Source organism: Arvicanthis niloticus, chromosome 2 (genome assembly GCF_011762505.2).
Source record: "Arvicanthis niloticus isolate mArvNil1 chromosome 2, mArvNil1.pat.X, whole genome shotgun sequence".
NCBI classification, from domain to species: Eukaryota; Metazoa; Chordata; class Mammalia; order Rodentia; family Muridae; genus Arvicanthis; species Arvicanthis niloticus.
Genome location: NC_047659.1, coordinates 130,881,374 through 130,899,393, shown reverse-complemented (window position 1 = coordinate 130,899,393; position 18,020 = coordinate 130,881,374). Strand labels below are relative to the sequence as shown.

Below are 18,020 nucleotides of genomic sequence, written 5' to 3'. Positions count from 1 at the left end.
AAATTTTGCAGTATATATTTGTATGTTTTTTCCTCAAGATTATGATCTTCATTCTATTTAATAGTCACCATGACTTTCATGTTCATATCTATATTTAACTGATTTTTTTTTTTTTTTGCTGTTTGACACATTGGTTCTTTTATAAGATGAATTCCCTTGGTTCTTTTTGGTTTTATTTTGTTTGTTTCTATTTTGTGTTTTTCTTGAAAGTATATCTTTTGCTTCTTTCTCACCTATCCAACCCTCTGGAAAAGAAACAACCAGTACAACTCTGGAAGTTTTGTGTGGCAAAGAAGGCGTTTCTTTAACCCTACAAATGAAAGAGAACTTATTTTAGTATGTAATCTTGGATCCACGCCTTTTTTTCCTTCAAGAATTTTATGTAAATGACTTCTGGCATTTAAAACTGGGCAAGAGAAGATGCAGTAATGCTGTTTCTTTTATTTTAGAAATTGTTGGGAGTTTTAGTTGGTTTGGTTTGTTTGTTTGCTGCTTTTTCAGCCTAAATGTTTGTCTGAGTCTTTCTACATCAATGATGTTTAAACACCTGGATTGGGTTTAGGTTCTGATTTTTAATTTTATGGGAAAGGTTGTACTTGAAGATCTTAGGTTTATTTTCTGGTTTGGGATTTGTTGTTTGGGGGGGGGTGGTTTTGGTGTTTGTTTGTTTGTTTGTTTGTTTGTTTGTTTTTCTCCAGGAGCTGTGTCTACATGGAGCTCTTTATCATGGCTCCTGTCTGCTTACTCTGCTCTCTTCTTTTTAACACAGTTATTCATCGTCTACATGTCTGTTATCTTTTCCCTGAATGTGTCTCTTTGTTTTTCTTACACATGAACACACATGAGTAAATGGTAATTGCAGAGAAAAGACATAGCCCATTGTTCTTCTTCCCTTGCCCTTTCATGTGGAAGTTTCTCAAAGTAATTCTCCACAATATTATAAATATAAATTAATTTAAATATAAAGTAATTCTGTCTGTTCTTTGTTCCTGTAAATTCTACTGTTCTCCTTAACTTTGCATGTTGTCTCATGGTCTTTTGGTTCCTCAACAGTATTTTCCTTATTTCTAATAAAAACTCTAAATTATGGTTGTAACTACACCCATCATAACAGGACTCAAACAATCACCACACCAATAGACATGATGTTGTGGAAGGGGGTATCTTATGGGGTCCTACTCCTAGACAAAGAACTACAGGTAACTAGAACTTCTGAGAGCTGGAGAAATAGTCATTTTGAGGGATGAGTCCCCCATGGTCATCCCATACCAAGTGACCAGCTCTGAAATAATATACATACAGGCAACACTAAATGAACTGAGCTGGTTGTATTTATACATTTACGCATCTATACATTTAGATAACAATTAGGAAAAAAGAGGCCAGGAATTTGAAAAGGACTGAGGGAGGATGGTGCAAGGAAGGAGGTAGAAGGAGACAAAAAAAGATGAGAAATGATGAACTTATATTTTAATTCTAAAGAATAAAACATATTTAAATTTTCTTAAAAATTAAATTTTAATTATATTGTTTTGCTCTTGGTTAGTCTACTCATTGTGCAGGTTGATGACATTGGGTGGAATATTTCAACACATGATGGGACATGCACTGGTCGAGGATAACTGGCCTCTTTCATTCTACCTCCCAGGAGCAACATGGCCCAGCCTCTAGCTATCATTAATTTACATCCAAGTTGCTGTCCTTCAGTTCTTACAGATAAAGGGAAGCATATAGCTCTGGTTTTCCTTTGCCTGGCTTATTCCACTGAACATAAAGTCCTCCAGTTGCAGGCATTGTGCTGTAAATGGTGGCATTCCTGTTGTTGTTGTTGTTGTTGTTGTTATTTAAAACAATTAAAATATTTAATGTATTTTATCATATTCTTCCTCTTCCCCAAGTCCTTTCAGATCTTCTCTCCCACCCTACCCATCTAACTATAAGTTCTTTCTCAAAAATAAACAAAAATACAATACAGCAACCAACAACCCCTAAACTGAAAAAAATTAAAACACACAAAAAGAAAAAATCAAATTATAACCAAACAAAAGACTACATGCACACACACATACACACACACATACACACACACACACACACATACACACACACACACACACACACACACACACACACACACACACACACACACACAAACTGTGGATCCATTAAATGTTGCTCAACTGCTTCCGAACATGAGGCCTGCCCTGGAGTAGTTGACATATCTAGTGTTACTCATTAGGGAAAACTGATCTTTCTTCCCCCAGCAGGCATAAATAAATTACAGTTTGGTTATTAACCTTTACCCTAGTGGCTAGATTTGCATTCAGTCATTGAAAGAGTATATCATAAAATAAAATATAATAGGGTAAAACAAAAACCATCACATCAACATTGTACAAGATCAAGGGGAAGGGTCCAAGAAAGGGAATAAGAATCAAAGACCCGCTTGTTTGCACACTCAGAAATCCCACAAAACAGAAAACTGGAAGTCATGATGTAAGCACAGAGGACCTGGTGCAGACCTATGCACGCCCTGTGCGTGCTGCTGCCACACACTCTTGAGTTTATATGAGCCTTGCTCATGGTGATTTAGAGGTCCTTATTTTCTTAGTGTCCTCCATCCCCTCTGGCTTACACTCTTCCTGCCTCCTCTTCCTTTCCTAGGCTCTGAGGGGAGAGATTTGATGGAGGTATCTCATTTAGGGCTGAGTGTTCTACAGTCTCTCATTCTCTGTGTAATGTTTGGCTGCGTGTCTCTAGATTTGTTCCCAGCTGCTCTGGGAGGAAGCCTCTCTGATGTGAAGACCCCCAAACTCAGTAGACCCTTCCTCAAGTTTCAGAAAATCACGACCACCCAAAAACCACAAGAAACCATACCTGGATGCAATCAGCAGAGGTTTATTGGGGAGTTGGCTGGCCAAGGTCAAAACTGCTTGTCCACGCAGGAACAGAATTTTGACAAAAGGCCAGCAAGCTGAGGGGTTTCTTTTATAGGGAAAGGGAGGAATTTTCGCGAGGTTACACATGATTGGTTGTATTTTCGCACGGCTACTCATGATTGGTTGCTTTACAAAGTTTGAACACCAACAGGTTTTAACACTGGAAAGACCAGGGGTGGGGGGATAACCCAGAACAGTGGAACATTTCAGAGGAACCTACCCTAAACAATCATTACCAACTATTTCAGGTAAACGATTTTTTCACTTCTTCCGGCTATAGCCCCACCTAGATGGCTTGCATCTTTCTCTGTGGTCAGGAATGTGTCTTCCTACCTTAGGCTTTTCCCACCCATAGGTGGGTCTACTCCCTGAGGCTTGAGGAATGTAATCCAGCAAGTGTCCTCTGATTCAGGGATAATGTCCTCCATCTGGAATGTGTCCCGGGGCAGTGAAAATCTTACATTCAGTTCTGCTTTCTGGAACTTACATTCTTTTGCTCAGGTCTAGGGTAAAGAAAAAGCCTACGTGTGTGTGTGTGTGTGTGTGTGTGTGTGTGTGTGTGTGTGTGTGTGTGTGTGTATGTGTGTGTGTGTGTATTTTTTACTCTACAGATGATGGCTGAGTAAGGTCCTAATCTACAAACATAGCAGACCAATGCAGTGTTGAATATGGGTTCTAACTCATAGAGTAAGCCTTAAGTCCAATCAGCTATTGGTTGGTTATCCCCACAAGGTTTGTGCCACCATTGCCCCAGCCTATCTTGCAGATAGTCCACCATTTTAGATTAAGGGTTTGTGGCTGGTTTGGTGTTTATGGGTTTTTTTTATTTGTTTTTTGTTTTTTGGGGGTTTTTTTGTTTTGTTTTTTGTTTTTTTGTTTTTTTGTTTTTTGTTTTTTTTTTTTTTTTTTTAGAGCAGGCAGACTACCTTCCTATACCCAATACACTAGAACAGAAAGACAAAAGCACTGGCTCTATCATGGTCAATGAGATTATAGGTGTTATCTTCAGCAATGGGGCCTTGCTGTCAATTTGTGGACAGCAGCCTGTAGTCTGGACAACAGCCTGAGTTGTTTGGGGATTCCTGTGGAACCCTTTTGGCCAACAATTTAGGTAGATGTAACCCAATTCCAGTACTGGAATCTTCCTTTGGTGACAAGAGATAGCCAGTTGAAACCCTGCCTCCTCCAATATTGGCGACTTTAGTTTGACTTCATCCGTGTATGTATTTTAGGAAGTGTCTACTATATTAGGTTTCCATGCTTACCTTTAAATGCCCCTTATTTTTATCTGTCCCTCCCCATATTCCCTCCCACAATCTCTTCTTCCCTCTTTTCTCTCCATCCATCCATATATATATCTATTCTAGTTCCCTTTCCTAATGAGATCGAACTGTTCCCTCTAGTCCCTTATAATATCAGCCTGTACTGAACATTCTCAATTGAAAAAAAAAAAAAAAACTGTGTCTTACTAATCTTGCCTTTATTTCTATATATGCTCTAGAATTTGACTTTCTAAGATTTTCTGAGATTTTAGAAATGCATTTTCAAAATGTATTTTTGCTCTCTGTGATATAAGCTACTGTGCTCTAAATAGAAGAAGCCATGTCGGATTGACTCCAATGAAAACTTAGTGAAGTAGCTAACAGAACAAGCATCAGATTAGGTTCCAGATGGGTTTTCCAGACCCAAGTTCTTTTGGGTCTTCAAATGGCATCTGAAGGTAATACAAATGGCATTTGGGGTAGTACATTGGTGTTACCCCAAAACTGGCTCCCATCATGAAGACATGATTATTTTAGAAGTTTTGCTCATCAAACCCAGACATGATGGTATCCAACTGCAGAGACAGGTAGCTGAGTTAGCTTTCTCAGCTGTAAGAAGAAGTTCCTCTAATTTCATTGACTGGGCAGGACAGAAAAGGGAATCAGGGTACTTCGACTGACATAAAGAAATCAGGATATTCTCATGGGGCTTGGAATAAGTTCCTGAGCTATATCAGGAAGCTGTAAGCATCCAAATTAACTTGGGGTCCCTACCAGCCACGAAAGCTCCTCAGCAAAGAGTAAACACAGGCTGCTATTCTTCTAAATAGTGTGAATTTAATATATATATATATATAGAACGTAATTTTTCTTACAGCTAGCTAACATGCTATATTTTTCATGAGATACCATTTCTGTCTTATTTGTGCTTATTTCATTTGAAAGATAAGAGGAGTTTCTCTGGTGTTTGTCAGTAAACAGGATAAGTGTGCTGCCATTGTTTTATACTGGTGAATCTTGCGCTCCTTCTCTTGTGAGTTAAACAGGAGCAATGGTCATTCACAGTTCCTATGCCAATTCGTGAGCCTTGAGCCGTGCCCCTGGCACAAGTGTCAAAGTACAAGTTTCCCCTTAGAGAAGAGGCGTGGCTTCTCATCAGGAAGAGCATCTCAGGATCAGGATCTTGGACACAAGGGTGCTTTGTCTTTGTCAAAGATTCCAATGGAGGGGTTTGAGGAGACAAGAACACCAGGGGAGGCCCTGTTTCTCATATTTGGTTACTGGGGACTTTGATCTCTCTGAGCCTGGAAAGTAGAAGTTCAGATTATTTTTTTTCCTGTTCTTCAGACCAGTGATTTTTAACCTTGAGGAACAAAGACTTTTGGTATGAGATCTCCATTATGTCATGATCATTTCCTCTCTAAAAAAAAAAAAAAAAAAAAAACACGAGCACACCAGGTAACATTCTACATGTCGTTTAGTTTTACATGTTCAATCCTATCCATTTGGTCAAGTACAAGAAATCAAGAAAAAAACACTTGAGCCTACCAGTACATTGAGTGATAGCACTTCATCAGCTGGGTGTGAGATAGCCATGTGTGGTAAGTGTCCCTCCCTCAGAGGCCACAAATCTCATGAAGCCATCCTAGAATAAATCTAGAACTCAAAAAAAGAAAAAGAGAGAGATAATCATTTTGTATAATATGACATCAAACCACTATCCGACTGCTTCATCTTCTAATTTAACAACAACAAAAACAACAAAAATTGCTTCCAACTCAAGGAGGTGGGGAGTCAGAACTGCCTGGTTGAAGCTGGAAAGATTATTTTGTACAAACGCAGAGATTCTAAAGAAATTTTGACAAAACTAAGTTTTTATCATTGTGCACATGTTAAGTATGATAGTGCTATAATTCACAGCTACTCCTCCTGGCACTTAGGTTGGTTGTCAGACTTAGATTTCAGTTCTATTATGAGTTTATCTTACGGTTGTATTGCTGTTTGGTGAGAGAGGGGAAGGAAGAAAGCCATCTACTGCTGATCTGGTGCTACCTGGAGACTTTCTACAGTGGAATCCCATTTAACCTCTGCAATGACCATCTAGATGATAACAGACTGGAGATGACAGTGATGACATGTAATCATGTTCATCACTATCAGTGATTACAAACAAAAATTTTAGGCTCTCTATAGTTTATTTGAAGCCTCATAGCTGCCAAGTTGTGAATTTCCTGTTTGAATCCAAGGTTTTCTCAGACCCTGTGCTTTGACTCCTGTCTATTCCCAGTCTACTGGCTCTGATCACATCCCGACTCTAAACAGGGTAATCCAGCCCCCTCCTCCTTCAAAACTCTCTCTCTCTCTCCTCAGACTCTGTGCTCTCAGCAAGCAGTCTAGGTATTTGCCATCCAATCTCCTGTGTTTTCCTGCCCTAAAGGGCACCTGGGTTTGAAAGGCATTTTGATAGATGAGATAAAAGACTGACAGTGGTATCAGAAATTACAGGGATTTTGATGACTGGTTCAGACATTTTTGTCTTGACTCTGTGAAGACTTTTGGTGAAAATGACTTGACTATTTAAGAGAAGTATAAAAGCAAAAAAGTGTTATCAGGATACCTGTCAGAAGGACCAGGACCAAGCAGTAACAGTGGGAAAGGATGCAAGCAGAAAGAAGTCAAGGAAAGGAGACAGAAACTACTGTGCTGTATTAATCTTTGTTGTTGTTGTTGTTGTTGTTGTTGTTCATTGCTATGACAAAATACCTGAGGCTAGATATTTTATAAAACAAATCAATTCATTTAGCTCAGTTTTGGATGCTGAAAATATCCTCTGCTCACTGCTGAGGGTCCCTTTGGACCCCTTGACTATATTTTAGCATAACAGAAGGCATCACGACAGAAACATGCACATAGTGAGAAAGGAAGCCAGAGAAAGGGTACAGGCCAGTTTCTCAATAATAACCCTTTCCAGTATTGAAGTCACCAGGAGACTATCTCCTCTCACTATTGACACAGGAAAGAAAACCTTGTTTTCAACACATGTGACTTGGGGGACCTCATTCAAACCATTTGTAAACTGCAAAGATGTACCTGCACTCCCACCACCACCACCACCTTAACTCCTTCCATTGTGTGGATTCTCACGTGCCCAGCAGGACATTGGGCATTATCACAACTTCCATTCTTTCACTTGCTAATAGGTATTGTTCAGAGCTGTTATCACCCTTTGTGTCTTTGAGTCCTTACACTTATTTCTCCTGTGTGGAGGAGAATGGGCAGAGAAACAGAGGCTCGGAAAAATCTATCACTTGGCCAAGGTCACAGAAATGTGATTGGTCAACCCAGGACCTGTTCTGTCAAGACCCAAACTCAGCATCTTGCAAGGCTATAGACTCTGATCATTTCTGAAATAATTCTGCAAACATTTTAACCAAGACTTAAATGGAACAAACTCCACATGCCCATGATTCTCTATGTTACCTTCATTCATAAATGAAGCCAAGTTTAGAAAATGACTAACTGCTGTCCAAATGCAGCTAGTTACGTTCAAAGTAGTTGAAATTACAGATGTAAGCCTTCAGTCACATTGTCTACATTTTAAGTGTTCAGTAGCTATGGATAGCAAGGTGCTGCCATGGTGAATGGAGAAACTATACAACCCTTCTGTCGTTGTACAAAGTTTTATTGCAGAGTCCTTGGGCCAAAGCTGTCTTACATAAGACCAATATCTCTTTATTTAGAGTTCTCTCAAGCTCTAAATAATCCCTCTTTAGGACTTTATCTGGCTCTAGATAGGTCTGTGTGTACCTGCATTGTCCGACACAATAGCCATTAGTCACCAATGTCTGCTGAGCCCTGGAAATATGACCGGTGTGACTGAAATACTCCAGAAGTGTAAGGTACACACTAGATTTCAAAGCTTTTCTATCAATAAAGAATATAACAGACAACATTAATAATTTTACACTGAGCATATGTTGAAATATTACTTTACATGTCTTGGGTTAAAAAAAAATACTGTTGAAATTAATGACCGATGTTCTTTTAAAAAAAAAAACACATTTAATGTTGCTACAAGAACAATTTCAATTATATCTATGACATGTCTAGTATGTCCTCTGGACAGGCTGCTGTAGATCCCTTCCCCCATCAATGTGACTCCAAAGCACAATTTTTTTTTCTCTGACTTTCTCTAGATCTTTGCTGCCCAATAGGTACTCGTATGCCACAAGTATTTCTTCTTTTTGTGCCTGTGAGTAAATATGTTCCTATCTATCTGCAAGGGCGTGAGTGTGTGCAATGAGGATGTGTGTCTGCCTGGAGGAAGCCAGAGCTGGACAGCATTTCTCATTAAATTTGGAGGTTGCTTATTTGCCTCCAGACAGCCAGCATACTCCAGCCGTCTCTGCCTCCCCAGCCCCGGGATTCCATATATATGGCAACTTGCCTGGCTTTTTTTTTTTTTTCTTTTCTTTTTATTCTACATGGATTCTAAGGGTACCAAACTCTGGACCTCATGCTTATTCGGCAAGTGCTTTACTGAGTAAGCCATCTCTTGAGCTCCTGCATGTGGGTACTTCCAGTGCACTTAATTGAAACTAAATAAAATTTAAAATTTAGTTCCTCTGTCGCATTAGCCACAGTTCTGTCGCTCAGCAGTTACATGTGGTTAATGGCAACCATATTGCAAGGCACAGATGGAAAATGTCTCCATTGTCACAGAAAGTTCTGTATCAGGTGGTACCAACATAGATTGTACACAGAGATATCAAGAGGCACACAGGTGAATGATGAAAGATACAGCCGGTTTCCATGGCACCTAACCCTGCAGCACAGAGTCCTCCATCTCCTAGGTACCTGTCCCTGCTTAGCCTGGCTAGACTGTGTACAACTTACCTCTTCATCTATCTTCCTACAAGGGCGTCAGTGTGTTTATCTCTATAGCAACACTCCTTCTCGCTCCACCCACTCCACTCCAGTGTCCTGTGAGTATGCACATGTAGCTAACTTGGTGCTTTGAACAAAATCGGTGGATAGGGGTTATTTGTTTGTTATGCCATTCAAGTGGCAATGTCAATCAAATGATTGGAACACAGTGGCTGAAACTACAGGGAGATCTGGAAGGCTGGTAGCAGAACATAGGAGCTAAGAGTCTAGAGGGAGAAGCTATGCCAGGATCCTGTGGAGAAAAGAAGAGGAGGTAGCAAAAGACAGAAGAGAGGAAAGCAGAGCAACAGACAGATAACTGCTGACCCAAATCATTCCAGTGTGACCCAGTGCCTTCTTGGACCCACTTATAAGCTCCCTGCAGACGGCGCTGAGAATTCTTACAGGGCAATACACAGACTCAGGCAGTAGCTATATAAGAAATACAGAATAAACCTCAAATATCATTTACATGATCCATAAATATGCAAGACCTATAAACGGAGAGTATGAAAATGGAAGGTCTGATGAGGAGGGAGAATGAAAAACGGCCTCTCCCTGGGCCAGCTGGTTTGAGTTACATTTTATGGGCAGTGTGTGAATTCCAGCGCCCTTGTTGAATTTGCGGCAGACTCGAACATTAGTTTTAAGGCCCCCTCTCGAATAGGAACATCATAACGCTTTTTAATTGGTGCTGATAAAAAACGTAGCATTACTTGTAGGTTCCTGAGAGAAGCGAGTTGTGAAATTGGGTTTTCATTAAACCTAATGACGGAAAATTAAGCATAGTGCGTCTGGCGAAATGGGGCGTGATAAAAGGCATCACTTCTGCATTATTGAAGGTTAATAAGGGAATAGGTGAGGTAAGATCCATTGGAAAAGAGAGTCCAACTAGCTGGATTAATAAGCCTTGAAAATCCCTTAGTTCCAAGTCCTCCTGGCATCATTAGTGTGTCGGCATCATCACAAATGTCGCAGCAATACAAGTGCTTACGTTTCAAATGCATCTATTTTCCATCCCACTGTTGGTTTTGCTGACACCAAGTTTACAGTCTGTCTAGCAATGTGTTTAGGGGAAAATATCCATATTGATAGCCTTTTCAGTTTGGGAACGTTTGGCGTGTCACAAAGATTTGCCAGGTGCCAACTCCCAGGAAGCCTGTCTCTGCCAGGCAGCTGGTCTCCCATGCAGCCTGCACCCTGAGTGCTTTAGAAAAGATGGGGGCAGGGCATGTCTCTGTGATGCTCATATGGTGGTGTTTATGTGGGACACATGGGTTCTAGGTGTTGACTTGGATGTCACCATGAAGTGTGGCATCTAGAAACTCACACTCAGATCTCTCTTCATCTCCATCTCCAATCCTATCACACAATCACAGGAGTGATGCTCACTGGAAAGACACCTCCAGTCCATGACAGCTGGGACACCTATGGGAAAGAGTGTGAGTCTTTAAAAGGTGGGACTCTTCTGCAGAACCTTCAACGGCTTCACACTGGCCCTGAGTCATCATGTTCTCAGCCCTTCTGCATCTTCTTCCTGTCATCTGCCACAGCATTATCCCACAGCTTTTGTTTATACCTATGTCTCTGCCTTTACCTAAACGTACCATCATCTCTCAGACTCTAAGCGTCAGCGGACTCTTACCTATTTTCCCTTCTAGACCCTCAAGTCTTGGGTGTGGACTGCATTTCTTTCTCATTGCATCTGTCTAAAGAAAATTCTTGGTGCAGAGTTAGCTCTCATAAATCTAACTCACAATTACAAGGGTATGACAGAGCAGGGACTCAACCCCAATATGTGTCAGGAATTACATTCAATCAATGCTAGTAAAGATGTATCAACTTATTACCAAGCCAAGGGTGGGAAAGTAGGGGGTATTATTCTCAGTGCAGCCAGAAAGATCTTTTTTAATTTTTTAGCATCTCACTTTGGACTTTCTCCCCTGCATGTGAACTTGTATTCTCATTATATTTCTGTTGGATGAGAGGGCTAATTCCCAAAGGCCAGCTCTGTCTTATCTACTCATTGCACTAAAACAGGATATGCTGAAACCATGGGGGACATGCAGGTACTTCATCTACTAATGAGGTATGACCCAATCAGTGTCTCAAGCACAGGCTCATCAAATTCATTAACTTGTTCTCCCATGGAGATGATAACAGGTGTGGTCAGACAAAAGGATGGAAAGTGAAGAATGTGTGTCTCTGACTCATCCATGACACAGATGACACATGGGAGTGACTAAGACTTGCATTCTCCAGAACTGAGGGATTTCCCTGAACAATATACTCTGAATACTAAAGCCAAACCAAAGAGAAGGTAGGCAAGTGTGCTCAGTTGGTCACCCTGTAGGCCAGAAACATCTCTCCAGTATCCTATCCTGTGAGGAACTGATTTTGATGTCATCACATAGAAGCAGGTTGTGTTTTCCCACAGAGTCTGTTTGATGGATTATTGTAACAGGGGAGACAAACAAGCTGAAGGGGACATGGCTTTTAAAAAGACAAGTTGCAGAAAAAACTGGAATATACACTAAGTCTCTCAGGGAATGAATATAACACAGGCTTCATGGATGTCTGCATGGGAGTCTCGATGTCTGAAAACATCTGGATATACCCATCATCTGTCACATCTGGAAGGCCTTATCTCTTACATGGTACAAACAGAATGGCCCCAGGGCACAGACTGTCAGAGTATTGGGGAGGATATAAACATGCCAAGCATAGATGGTTCTGGGAAAGAGAAATGGTTTCCAGAGCGACCAAACAACAGAAGGTATCTGAATGAGCTCAATGTGTAGAGAGATTTTTTGTTAGGGGAAAAAAAAAATCTAACTTTTTTTTTTTTAAGATAGGAAGGGTCTCATATCATGAAAGCTGGCTTCAAACTTGCTATTTAGTTTGGGGTGGCTGAACTTCTTATTCTACTGTTTCCCCATTTTGGATATCTAGAATATTAAGCACATAATATATATATATATATAGTGCCAGGGGCCAAATTCAGGGCTTTGTGCATGCTCAGTGGAGACTATCAACTGAGGGAAAACCCCATTGCTATATCAAGGGGTGTCGGATGGGAGGCCCGTGAGAGTTATAGCTGGTGAGAGTGAAGGAAGAAGTTTAGAGAAGTCTACAAATTGGGATCAGGGCACTTCAGGGTCAATGGTAGTAAGGGAACATATAGATGGTAGAAAGAAGGTAGCGTCTGTTACAGAGCCCATTGCTGCAGAGAGGGCCTGGAGGATTAGAATGCCTGCTACCTACTGGGAGTACAAGACTAGCTATACTTCTTCCACCCAGTGTACAACCCAAAGGAAACACACTAAGAGAGAAATCAGATCATATATACACAGGCCCAGAAGCAGTCAGGTGGCTCTTCTGGCCAGGCACCTAAGACTATCCTCATTTGCAGACAAGAAACTAAGACTATATCCACACCTACAGTTTCCCCAAACAAGAAGGTTCTCCCAAGACTTAGCCTAGCTTCTTACTGGTTCTGGGATTGGCTGATATTGACTGGCAAGGGATAGTCACTAAACTGTCACTTTGTCTTCACGCAATCAATAATGAGCCCTTGAAGCTGAAATGACTCAAAGGTCTTTGCAAACTCTGGTTTGTAATTTCACCATTCAAATCTGTGCACAGGGCCAAGTCAGGGAAGCAGTGTCGTTTGTCTTTCTATACTTTTCTGAACAGTGGGGTGCACAGTGTCCTCTGCCCTCCTGGGGCCTCATTGGGGCTGGGGGTGGGGTACAAAGTATGAAACTCCCGAAGTGATAGTTTGTCCTGCTTCTTTTCTTTGAAGCAGATGGCAGCCGTGGGGAGCTGTCTCAGCCCACCCTCACCATTCAGACTCACCCCTACCGGACATGCGACCCTGTAGAGATGAGCTACCCCCGGGACCAATTCCAGCCTGCGATCCGGGTGGCAGACCTGCTTCAACACATCACCCAGATGAAGAGAGGCCAGGGCTACGGGTTCAAGGAGGAATATGAGGTAAGAGGTTAGCATGTGGGAGGATTCCCCAATAGCTCCTGAGGTACACTTGGAGAACTGAAGTCTTGCCTTTGACCATGAGCAACAATTCCTAGGAGCACGGTGAAAATGCCCCACCCGGCCCACTTACTCAGAACTTACATTTTAACTAGGACCCAGACATTAAATTTAATAATTATTATTATATGTATGCTGATGCACATGGACACAGATCGGTATGTGGAGCAAATACCTCAGGACGAAGTGTGTTGTGTATAAAGGCATGCCCAATGTTATTGTAGTTGGATGAGCCCTAGGTCATTATAATTTGTCTTGAAGTTTCAAATAGCATCAAGAAAACTATGTACTTTAGCAGAAAGTTTGGCATATATGGCCAAAGCCTAAACTACCTATTCTGTGAACTTTAAATCTAAAATTCAAGAAGAGAAGTACTGATGCAATTGGCCATTTTTGGTACATTTCTCTCAGAATTTGCATTTTAACTAGGACCTAAACATTAAATTTAATTATCATGCTCCAAACCCCACATGTTAGAGTCAAACCTTTCTTCACATTGAAGATAGCCCTCTTCCCACATGTTGTAGAAAAGCCAGCACATCTCCCTGCCAGTGTCTGGCATGCCTGCTGCTTCCTGCTTGTTGCCTGGTGTTCATGCTTCTGTGTGTTCTCACTGTGCTCCACCAAGGCTATACAATGCAGTAACTGCTGTGGCCTCTCTCTATACACCCACATTCCTCCTGCATTGGTCATCCCTTTCCTCCCACAACCCCCTCACTCCCAGCATCTCTAGTATAAAAGATATGAAGAATGCATGTTGTGGTTATTTCAGGAGTTTGGAGTGTGCATTGTGGGCACTGGGGGTGGAGAGTAGTGACTGACAATAGCAGCAAAATATGGGAAGCGCCCTAGTCCCACATTATTATGGTATAGATTCCTCACCATGCAGGCCCTTTAAGGTCTAATAATTATCTTCTCCTGCATCCTGAGTCTTCTTTGGTGTCTCTAAGCACACCTGCAGCGTGACTCCACATTTTCTTTGCTTTATTATACAAAACAACTTCTCTTCCTGCTGTCTTTGTCTGACTCCTTTTGTTTCAAATCTTACCTGCTAGATCTCACCTTTACAGAAGAAAAGTACAAAGGAAAAATCCATTAAGATGTTTTCCTCCAGCAAAGAGCAGCTCACTCTCTCTTCCCCATCCCATCCTCAAAATTGGCTGTTCTCTTAGTGACAGTGGAGTCCAGCTGCAGCAACTTCCTTTGTTTCCTTTTCCTTTCTCTCTCCCTGACTTCTTTTCCCCCAAACACCTCTTCAGCATCTTCTATGTGCCCTGTATTAAATGGTACCCACTGGGTTTCCCTTCCTCATCATCCCCTGCCTCCTCTCTCTGTCTCTCTCTGTCTCTCTGTCTCTGTCTCTCTCTCTCTCTCTCTCTCTCTCTCTCTCTCTCTCTCTCTCTCCCTCTCCCTCCCCCCTCCCCCTCTCTGTTCTTCTCCTTCTCCTTCTCCTTCTCCTTCTCCTTCTCCTTCTCCTTCTCCTTCTCCTTCTCCTTCTCCTTCTCCTTCTTCTTTTTCTTCTTTTCACTTATAGTAATGACCCAGATACGTTTTGTTCAGTTCCACTTTATGCAGTAAAGGCTCCTTAGCTCATACCACCTCAGACTAAGTTTATCCCTCAGACTATATTTCTAGACAGGCTTACTGAGTACTATTACTGATATCATGAGTGAACATGAAATCATGCCAAACTTGTGGTCCAGATAGCTGTGTGATTTTGGCAAATCATTTTGCTATCTCAGTTTTCAAAGTCTTCATTAGTTAACACATGTGCCTAAGGGGCTCCTAAGACCTATATGCTCTTAAAACTTGGCAGGAGTGTAAAGCAGTGGAGGGGACCATGTTTGTAATACTTTGAGAACACAGACATTCACACCAGTGGATGTAATTACCAGCTCAAGGAAACCAGCAGTTCATTTCAAATACAGTCTCAGTCAAATACCATTTTTGTGTGTAAATTCAGTCTATTACATGAGCCTCTGAGATTCAAAAACCCATTGCTTCTTTTTAAAAATATCAGGACACAAATTGATAATAGAAAATGGATTTGTTCACAGGTTTTGTAAACCAAGGAGAAAAGGACTCTTGCTTAAGACCTTTTCCAAACCGTTGTTACCTTTTAATAGAAACGATGAAACAAAAGCCAGGAGGTATGCCTATGTTCATTTAAGTTGCCAGCATAGTGTGTTCTGATATGTCTTCCCAGAGGCAAGCTTCTCCTGCAGTTGGTACCAAGGGTGATTTGGCCTTCCCCTTCCCCCACCCCCAGCCTGGGATTCATTGGGACCCATCATTTCAGGAGTCTAATAGCAAAAGGGACAGTAAAAATCTTTCTTTCAAATATCTTTTCTCCTGCCAGGATAGTTACAAGACTACCAATTTTGGAGGAATATTGGAACAAGAGTTACAAATAATGCTCTCAGCACATCTGAGTCTTATTTCTTAAAAGTAAGAATGGTCCTGAGCATTGTATGTACGCCTATGCATGGACACAGATCTGTATGTGAAGCAAATAACTCAAGAAATGATGTATTGCTTATAAAGGCATGCCCAATGTTTTTGTAGTTGGATGAGCCCTTAATCATTATAATTTGTCTTAACATTACAAATAGCATCAAGAAAACTATGTTCTTTTTCAGAAAGATTCATATATGGCCAAAGCCTAAACTACCTATTCTGTGAACTTTAAATCTAAAATTCAAGAAGAGAAATACAGATGCAATTGACCATTTTGGTACATTTCCTACCAGTATATTTCTTCTAACGCATCTGTCCCTGTATGCTAGTTGTTATTTGGTTGGTTGGTTGGGTTGGGTTGGGTTGGGTTGGTTTTAAATTATTCTTTATATCTGTCAGCATCTCCCAAACTTTCTAGCATGGAAAGAAACTTATTTTTTAGTGAAGAATATATGTTATTCCAGCATTTGGGCCTCAACCATAAATCTCTCTAAGGAGGCTAGCCTCGCCCTCAATTAATTCAAATTGTTATTAATAGGCCAGCTAGTGTGCCTTGCTTCTGGTTAATAGCATTGTATGATTAACCAGGAGCTAATTAGAAGACTATTAATTGAAATATCTTACTTTGTAGGGTGTGCTAGTCAAGCTTGTTAGAAAGTGACTGTGATTTTCTTTTATCATAAGGCTCCTATGATTTCTAGAATCTTCATCTTGAACATGAATTACAACTCCGCTTCAAGACTCAGCATAGACATAAAACTCTGAGCCTCCAGCTTTGCTGTCACACGGCTGCTGTGTGATGTCCTTGCCTGTCACCTTCCCATTCTTCTCTGCTTTTATTTTTTTTTTCATACCAATGTATGGATTTGACAAGTTGACATCTAAGAGACCATCCACTTTAGCAAGCTGTGCCTTCTAAAAACCAGCGCAGCTGCACAGTCACTCCCAAATTCGTTCAGTAAATATTTGTTGAGTATTTACTCTTACCCAGGAGTACTCTAGGCATTTGGGATACAATAGTCAGTGAAACAAACCCACACCCTCATGAAGCATGTATTCTAGCAAGGGAAATACAAAATAAACACAGGCTTAAAAAATAAATAATTCGCCATTTACTGTGTTACAAACTACCTCAAATATGACCAACAGAAAACGATTGATTTATTGCAATAATTGGCTTGGAATTTGAACAATGAACAAGAGGTACAGTGATCGCTTCTCTGTAATGCAAAGCTCCAGGGCTAGGGGCTGAAATAATCTACATTGTCTTAATTCTGATGTCTAATAACAGACGTACACATCATCTGAGGTCTCACTGGTGGTTTTTCATTGGAATGCCTTTAAGCAACCTCCTGAGTAGCCTAGGATTCCTGGCAGAATGGTAACTTCCAAACAGTTAGACTTTTTTATATGGTGGCTCTAGCTCCAAAGGTAAGCCTCCTATTTAACAAGGTAAAAATTGCATAACATTGGTGGCCTAGACTTTGATGTCACATTGCATTGGATATGAGCAAAGAAATGTTCCTTCTAGTGTGGAGGGAAATTTGACTCTACTTCTTCATAGAAGAAGCCAGCTCTAGAAGAGCACATAAGATAGTAGATAGCATGATTTCAGGGTGATGTGGTCTTCTAGACAAAGAGAAAGTGGGACAAGGACAAGAATAGAATAATCCAGGCTGAGATATGCAGGCAGGTCCAATATCAATTAAAGTAAAAGGATAGTTCTTAGGAAGGATAGATTAGGAAGGAGGAATTTCCATAGCAAGATGATAATATACTGGCATGTGCAAAGAGAAGAAAGCTGATCAATGTATGGTGAACATGTTCTAAGAATGAAATAATCAGATTGGAGAAACAAAGAGGGACCTGGTACTTTCATACATCACAGGCCAGGATAAAGAGTTTGGCTTTTACACTGAATGAGCCAAAAACTTACTACAGAGTTTTGAGAGCTACAAATGCCAATAGTCTGATTTTATGGTTAAAAACTCATTCTAGTTACTGTTTTGAGAATGGGACCTGGGGAGGCAAGTTAAGGCCAGTGATGTAGTAACCCAGATGAAACAATGGTGACTCTGGCCAGGGCCAGCAGAGGAGTCCATAAGAAATTGTTGGATTCTGAATATGTCATAAAGATAGAGCCAACAAGATTTCTTAATATATAGTGTCTACGCAAAGGAAAGGAATCAAGAATGACTCTGAAGCTCTTATGTGAACCGCCAGAAAGATAGAGTTGCCACAAACAGTGATGCGAAAGTTCAGGGAAGTCCAGTCTGGAGCAAATTGAACTCAGTTTACAGTCTCTAAAAAAGCAGTAGCCATATGAATTTTATCTTGAGAAAGAAGCCTAGGCTGTAAAGAAAACATTGGTAATCGTAAAGTC

At 40.8% G+C, this 18,020-nt stretch overlaps 1 protein-coding gene across 12 annotated transcripts in view; it reads left to right on the top strand.

Moving 5' to 3' along the window:
• Positions 1–18,020, top strand: part of Ptprt (protein tyrosine phosphatase receptor type T) — a 1,076,931-nt gene that overhangs the window by 976,217 nt on the left and 82,694 nt on the right. For 8 of the 12 annotated variants that reach the window (XM_076930177.1, XM_076930174.1, XM_034495570.2 and 5 more), the window contains one exon: positions 12,933–13,123. In XM_076930177.1, coding sequence (XP_076786292.1) covers positions 12,933–13,123 — 191 coding nt within the window. The remainder of the gene's footprint in view (positions 1–12,932; positions 13,124–18,020) is intronic. The other 4 variants (XM_034495571.2, XM_076930173.1, XM_076930176.1 and 1 more) reach the window with 1 other exon arrangement.